At 41.2% G+C, this 7576-nt stretch overlaps 1 protein-coding gene across 1 annotated transcript; it reads right to left on the reverse strand.

Annotated features, from left to right (window-relative positions):
* Positions 1-3142: 3142 nt before the first annotated feature.
* On the reverse strand, positions 3143-4576 carry LOC109169043 (zinc finger BED domain-containing protein RICESLEEPER 2-like). The gene has a single exon (XM_019317942.1). It carries the CDS (start codon positions 4574-4576, stop codon positions 3143-3145), a length of 1434 nt encoding a protein of 477 aa, XP_019173487.1.
* Between the last annotated feature and the right edge of the window lie 3000 nt (positions 4577-7576).

Genomic DNA, 7576 nt, shown 5'->3' on the forward strand with positions numbered 1-7576 from the left:
TCCATCTCCATCTTCATCTTCATCTCCATCTCCATCTCCATCTTCATCTTCATCTTCACTTTCATCTAAAAAGAGATAACATAATACTTATTTAATAAATTAATAGAGTTAATGCCATTTTTGGTCCTAGACTTATTAGGGTGTTGACACTTTTCATCCTCCATAATAAAAATTGCCAATTTGTAGCCACGCTTATTGGTTGTTGGACACTTTTAGTCCTCCGTCAGTTCAGCCGTCTATTTGCCGTGAAAATGAAGGGCATTTATGTCATTTTATGTCTTATCCTCCTAATCCTAACAAGAAGAACATAGTCTTCGTTGTTGACCGAGTACTCCAATCTGCAACTCCAGGTTAACTTTGCAACTCAAATCTCCGTCTCCTACTCCAATCTCAAACCAAAGCTCTCATTCTTATCCATTATCTCATTCAGTCTCGCCTAGTACGTCAACGATTTGACGATTTCAGTTCATCGGAGTCGCTGGGTTGACTCAGGGCAACACGGAGATCCACATCATCGAATGGTGGAGCTTCACCTCCTCATTCGACGTGGGCCCCAAATCCCCGGGGCTGCTGCCAACCACCAGCCTGATGAACCCCACGACAAACTCCGTAACATCGCCGCCGCCTTCCATGTGTCCGTCGGAGTCACGCAACAGCACCACTACGTCACCGATTGTAGAAGGTGTTCTCTTGCGATTCTCTCTAGAAGAGGATTGTAGGAGGGTTCGCAAAGTGGACACCGTAGGGGAGAGGCAACATAGATTCTCCATTTACTTTGGTATGTATCCAATTGCCTTTTCTACCTGTTTATTTGTTTAATTTTGAGATGCCCATCCGAATATGTGAGCCGATTGGAAGTGTCGTATCCCTAGACTCAGCAACCATTAGGCGAGCTAGGTCGAGCGTGGCCAAAGTTAGAGTAGAAATTGATGCCTCTAAACCTTTGATTGATCGAGTTTGAGTGGAAATTGTTGGAGGTGAAGGGGAATTGTATGGATTTTGGCAGAGGATTGAGGTGGAGAAAGTGTCGGCTTACTGCTCTAGTTGTGGCCAATTTAGTCATGCTATGGCAGAGTATCAAATGATGAATCAAGAAGGAGAAGGCCATGGGAGGAGACCGGAGGTGGAAGAGACGGTGGAGTTGGTTGCGGTCGAGGAAGACGTGGTGGTTGATGGCGGTGGAGGGCCGGTTGTCGATGAGGGCGCCGGTCGGAGAAGGCTTGAGCAGGAGAAGTTCGAACTGCTGAGCATGGTCTGGGTTGTTGTTTAGAAGTAAAAAACATTTGATTAATACGATTAGAAGAAGAACATGTAAAAAGACAGTATTGCCCTTCATTTTCACGGTCAACAGATGGCTGCACTGACTAGGGGTGGAAATAGGCCGAGCCGAGCCGAGCTTTGGAAAATTAGGCCTGGGCCTGTTACGAAAATCTAAAGCCTGGGCCTGTGCCTGAGCCTGTATGTAGGCTTTTTGTTAGGCTCAAGCCTGAGCCTGCTATAAGCCTGGCCTGGCCTGAAGCCTTTTTAAAGCCTGCTTAATATTTAGGTCATTAAAAAAGGCTTCAAAGTATGTCCTACCTTAGCCTATTAAAGCCTACATGTTAAGACTTTTTAAAAACTTTAGTATATCTAAATAATATATACTTGGGGTTTATTGTAAATATACAAATATTAGGTATAAAATAGAATACATATATATATATATATATATATATATATATATATATATATATATATATATATATATATATATATATATATATATATATATATATATATATATATATATATATCATGGTTGCAGTAGGCGCTAGGCGCTAGTCGGGCGCCCGGGCAGCGCCTAGCGCCTAAGCGGTCTAGGCGGCGCCTAGGCGGAATCTAGGCGGCGCTAGGCGGGCGCCAAAAAAACAGTGGTAGACTTGCAGTTTGACAATTTTAATGAGGTTGTTTTCAACATTTATTCAAATAACACATCCAAATAAATGAATTAATGATAATTCATAAGTCATAACATCAAAACTATGGTTTTCAAAAAACAAAATTATATATATATAAATGAAAAAAATTAGCAAGGTCAAGTCGATCGGGTTAACTCGGCTAACTCGACAGAAATTGACGAGTAAACTCGGCGTAATCGGCCGAGTTAGGCGCTAGGCGGGCGCCTAGGCGGCCGGTCTCCTAGGCTGGAGCCTAGGGGGGAAATCGCCACGGCTTAGGGGCGCCTAGCGCCTAGGCGGCGATTACTCGTTGCCTAGGCGGGATTTTTGCAACCTTGATATATATATATATATATATATATATATATATATATATATATATATATATATATATATATATATATATATGCCAGGCCTGTAGGCCTGAAGGCCGATCGAGCCTGGTATATATATGCCTGGCCTGTTTAGTTTAATAGGCTTTGAAATTGGCTCAAGCCTGGCCTTTTTACTAAACGAGCTAGGCCTAACTAGGCTTTAATTAGGCCAGGACATAGGCCCCTACAAGGGGCCTGGCCTATTCCCGCCCCTAGCACTGACGGAGGACTAAAATTGTCCAATGACCAATAAGCGTGGCTACAAATTGGCAATTTTTATTATGGAGGATGAAAACTGTCCACACCCCAATAAGTCTAGGACCAAAAATGACATTAACTCTAAATTAATAGTACAAGTAAATCAAACTTGATAGAGAAAGTGAGAAACTAATATTACCATTTGTAGAAAATCCATGTAACCAATTACCTGCACAAATAAGAGCTTGTACTTTCTTTGGAAGAAGCCGATTCCTATATTTGTTCAAGATATGAGCTCCAATGCTAAAGGCGGATTCGGATGCTACACTTGTAATAGGAAAAGAAAGCACATCACATGCCATTTTAGCAAGCTCCCCATAGCGGTGTTCTTTTTCTTTCCAATATGATAGCACATCTATATCATCCAATTGATTTAGTTGATCATCTTCCAAGTATTTGTCTAAATTAGACTTTGTATCCCCACTACCAAGTCCACCTTGGTTTCGATGACGATAATCAACGTAATCCTACATAATTTAAATATTTTACACAATTACACATGTTAACCAATGACAAATTGACAATAATCAATAAACATATATAATTAGTAATGGATATGAAGTAAAAAGAATTTCAACTTACAACAATAAGATTTTCATCCAATTTTCCCGATCCTCCCATACTTCCCAATCCTCCACTTCTTACTCCACAAGTAGTTATTGTCGAATAGATTGAATAGTCTTGTAATTGAGGAGTAGAAACTCTAGAAGATGAAAAATCACCACTCTTTTTCTTATATTCATCATATAACAAGTATAATTTCTTCTTTATCCCTTCAATCTTGTCTTGACAAGTAAGTGGATTAAGCTTCTTATAACAATATTCCACAAATTGCACCTTTAACCTTGGATCAAGAATAGCTCCCATTGCAAGTATTACACTATAGTCATCCCAAAACTTGTCAAATTTCGCTTTCATGTTCTTAGCCATATCACTTATTACTTGATCCTCACTTCCTAAATTTTCAACCAACAAGCATTCAATCTTCCAAACTTGCAAAAAATACAAATTTGAAGTAGGATAGGATGAACCTGAAATCAAATTAGTGATGGCATAAAATGGATACAAGAATGCACACATCTTTTCCGCTCTTGACCACTCTTCATTCGAAGGACAACACTTGTAATTTCTATCTTGTAATTCAAGAGAGCAAAAAACACGGCGATACCTAATAGCACTATCAAGCATCACATATGTTGAATTCCAACAAGTCGGCACATCCGTAGAAAGTCCACAAGTAATATTAACACTAACACGTTGAGCACACTCTTGAAACGCAATCATTCTTGCTTCGGATCCTTTAACATACTTAACACTCTCTCTAATTTTCCCTAAAGCAACACTAGCAACTTTTAGTCCATCTTGAACAATCAAATTCAGAATATGTGCGCAACACCTCACATGAAAGAACTCAACATCACAAGGCAAACTATTTTGTAACAAAAGTTGTTGCTTTAAAAGCCTCACCATCACATCATTGGCAGAAGCATTATCCAAAGTTATGGAAAATACTTTCCTATCTATCCCCCAATATACCAAACAATTATAAACTTTCTTAGACAATTCAAATCCAGAATGTGGGGGAGGCATATCACAAAATGAAAGTATTTTGTTATTCAACCTCCATTTCTCATCCACATAATGCACAGTCAAGCAAATATAACCCGCATTTGTACAAGCTGTCCACACATCACATGTTAAGCAAAGCATGCCAGGAATATTTTTCAACACCAATTTCAATTTTTCTTTTTGCCTTAAATACATTTGCATAACATCCGATGCCGCAATATTTCTAGTAATGAATCGAAAATTAGGATACAAATACTGAAGAAGTAGCTGCACACTCCTATATTCCACCCATTTAAATGGAAGATCATGCTCAATTGTACACTGGCCAATTAAATCACGGCAAATTTTTTGATCAATGACTCTATCCAATTTCCCTTGTTCAGACATAACACTCACATCACCCACACTTTCCTTTGGTTTCTTCTCGCATACCCCCATATGACGGTTTAAAGTTGATGTTCCATTTTTACTACCATCATACAAGTATGATCTCTTACAATGATTACATGTTACCCTTCCTCTACCATCTTCACCTTTTACAACAGATGAAAAATGCTTTCAAGCTTTCGATGTTTTCTTTCTTTTTTGAGTATTCTCAAGAATCTCACTATCATTTAGATCCATTTCATTCACACTTGAAAAAGACATTTCTTTTATACCTAAAAATAAAATAAGCGTATAAAAAATATAATTGTCAAATAAATAAATTAAATACATAGTAATTCACTAATTAAGCATACAAATTACAAATTTATAAGATATTTGCATATATTAATTCACTCATTAAAGAGTAAAAAATAGTAATTTTCTAAATTCAATTATATTCAAAATTTAAGGCATTCAAAATTTCAAACAAAGCTCCGGTACCCACAGGCCACTGGCGGTTTAGCCGGAGAAACACAAATACACAATTATGCCGGTACCCACAGGCGGTTTAGCCGGCCAAATTATTAAGAAAAAAAACTCAAGGAGATAGAACTTATAGACTTATAGAAGTGACTTACCCACTGGCCAGTGGCCACTGCGTACTCTGTGATTGTTGGAGCTGGAGCTAGACGCTTCTGCGGACTGATATTTTGTCTATAGTAGTGTTATCTAATGTCACAAAAAATCAAGCAGTATCAAACTATCAATATTGATCCTTTCCAAGGGAATAATTCAGGAATATTGATACAGTAACTAGTTCTATCATATGATCAAAATACTAAGCAGATATCTTTTCGAATGAAAATGCAATGCTGCACTGCCTGCACACTTTTGTTTTGCTTCTAGCATTAGTTTGCCTACATCATAGATTCATAGATACCATCAAAACACATTAAAATTGTTCAAATCGTACATAAATCTATACTTTAATTAAAATATAAGGGATTTGATCATTTAAATTTAAAAATAAATAAGACAAGTCAAAACTTAATAAACAAATATGAATTAAAGTGTATTTATTATATATCTCATCATCATTCTGTATTTCTGTACAATAAACTATAACAATTGTCTCTCTAGCAATTAAGTGAAGAACAAAGCTCGCAACTTTAACCCAAAAAAAATAAAAAAAAATTAGACACTTCCCCTTTTGCACAAACACAACTTCTATGGAAATGAAAAGGGAAAAAGAAAATAACAAAGTACCTCAGATTAGCCAAATATATCTTGATCTTCTTATATGTTGGAAATTGAGGCGCTGAGCAATGAGCAGTGCGGCTACTCGTGAGGCGTGCAGGTGGTGCAGGCGTGCAACGATCTAGAGAGTAGAGATGATAGCCGGAGCCCGGAGGGTGGTGGTCGACGGGCGGCTCAGGGCTGGCGGTCTGCAAGGACGACGGGAAGTCGGAACTCGGAAGTGAAAAATTGAAATTTGAAGCGGGAGTGAGATTTGGGGAGAGGAGAATTGCACAGATCAAAGCCTCAAATGCTCAATAACCAAAGTACTAAACAGTCCAAACCCTAGTCTTTTAGTTTTAATTTAAGTTTTAAGTTTTTTTTTTTTTTTACGTAGCCCGACGGGCTACCTGCCAGCCCGCCGGGCCAACCCGGCTCAACCCGCCAGCCCTATAGGGCTGGCCCGATTAGCCCGATTAATTTTTCGGGCTAATTTTTTCGGGTTTTAACCCTGTAATTTTTCAGGCTAAACGGATTAGCCCATCGGGTTCGGGTCAAATTGACATCCCTACTCGTAATTGATCAGCTGCCCCAATAGCTAGAGCACCACGTCCGAGTACCTCCTCATTCGTTCATCACTTGCTTCAAATTCACCTATGACCTGTCCCACCACGAGTCTAGAGTTACATTAGATTTTGAGCTTCTCCACCCTCATATTTAGCGCAAGGCGGAGCCCCCCACAGGAGTGCCTCATACTCGGCTTCGTTATTGGATAATTTGAACGCGAAGCGGAGGGTGTAGTAGGCCCGAAACCCTTTCGGGGTTATGAGGACGACTCCTCCCCCGCAGCTTCTGGTGCTGGAGGACCCGTCCGTTGAAAGGGTCCACCACTCCTCGTCTTCGTCCCGGACCCGCTCCGTGGCCTCCCGGGCAGTACACTCGACTATAAAATCATTCAGTGCCTGCCCCTTGATAGCGGGTCTGGGCTTGAACTGGATGTTGAACTGGCTCAGCCGCATGGCCCACCTGACCAACCTACTGGCCGACCCCGAGGCCCTCAGTACTGCGTCCAGTGGCTGGTTGGTGAGGACCTGCACTGGGTGGGCCTGGAAGTAGTGGTTCAGCTTCTTTGCCGTCACATATATTGCAAAGATGGCCTTTTCCACGGGGGTGTACCTGATTTCTGCCCCCCGTAGAGCCCAGATCGTATAATTGACGGGTCGTTGGACCCCCTAGTCGTCCCGGACCAGCACGGAGCTGACCGCGACCTGTGAGATGCCCAGGTACAAATACAGGACCTCCCCCTTAACGTGTTTGGCCAGGGGGGAGCGACATCAGGTACGTCTTGAGGTTTTCGAACGCCTTCTAGCACTCTTCGGACCACTCGAAGCCCTTAGTCTTTTTGAGGACTCCAAAGAATGGCAAAGATTTTTTGGCCGACCTCGAAAGGAAACGGCCCAGGGCTGCTAACCGTTCGTTGAGGCGCTGGACCTCCCAGAGGGACATCGGAGGTTCCATGTCCAGGATGGCCTTGACCTTGTCGGGGTTGGGCTCGATGCCCCTCTTCGAGACCATGTACCCCAAAAATTTCCCCCCGTGCACCCCGAAAATGCACTTTTTGGGGTTCAACTGTAAATTGAAACGCTGCATTATTGAAAATACCTTGGTAAGGTCGTCCGTGTGGAGGTCGGCCTCGGCGCTCTTAACAATCATGTCGTCAACGTAGGCCTGCAGTTTGCGGCCGAGTACCTGTTTGAACACCTTGGCCACCATTCGGGTGTAGGTGGCACCTGAATTTTTTAGCCCGAAAGCCATGACTTTGTAGCAATAGACCCC

This window comes from Ipomoea nil, unplaced genomic scaffold, assembly GCF_001879475.1.
Source record: "Ipomoea nil cultivar Tokyo-kokei standard unplaced genomic scaffold, Asagao_1.1 scaffold3245, whole genome shotgun sequence".
NCBI classification, from domain to species: Eukaryota; Viridiplantae; Streptophyta; class Magnoliopsida; order Solanales; family Convolvulaceae; genus Ipomoea; species Ipomoea nil.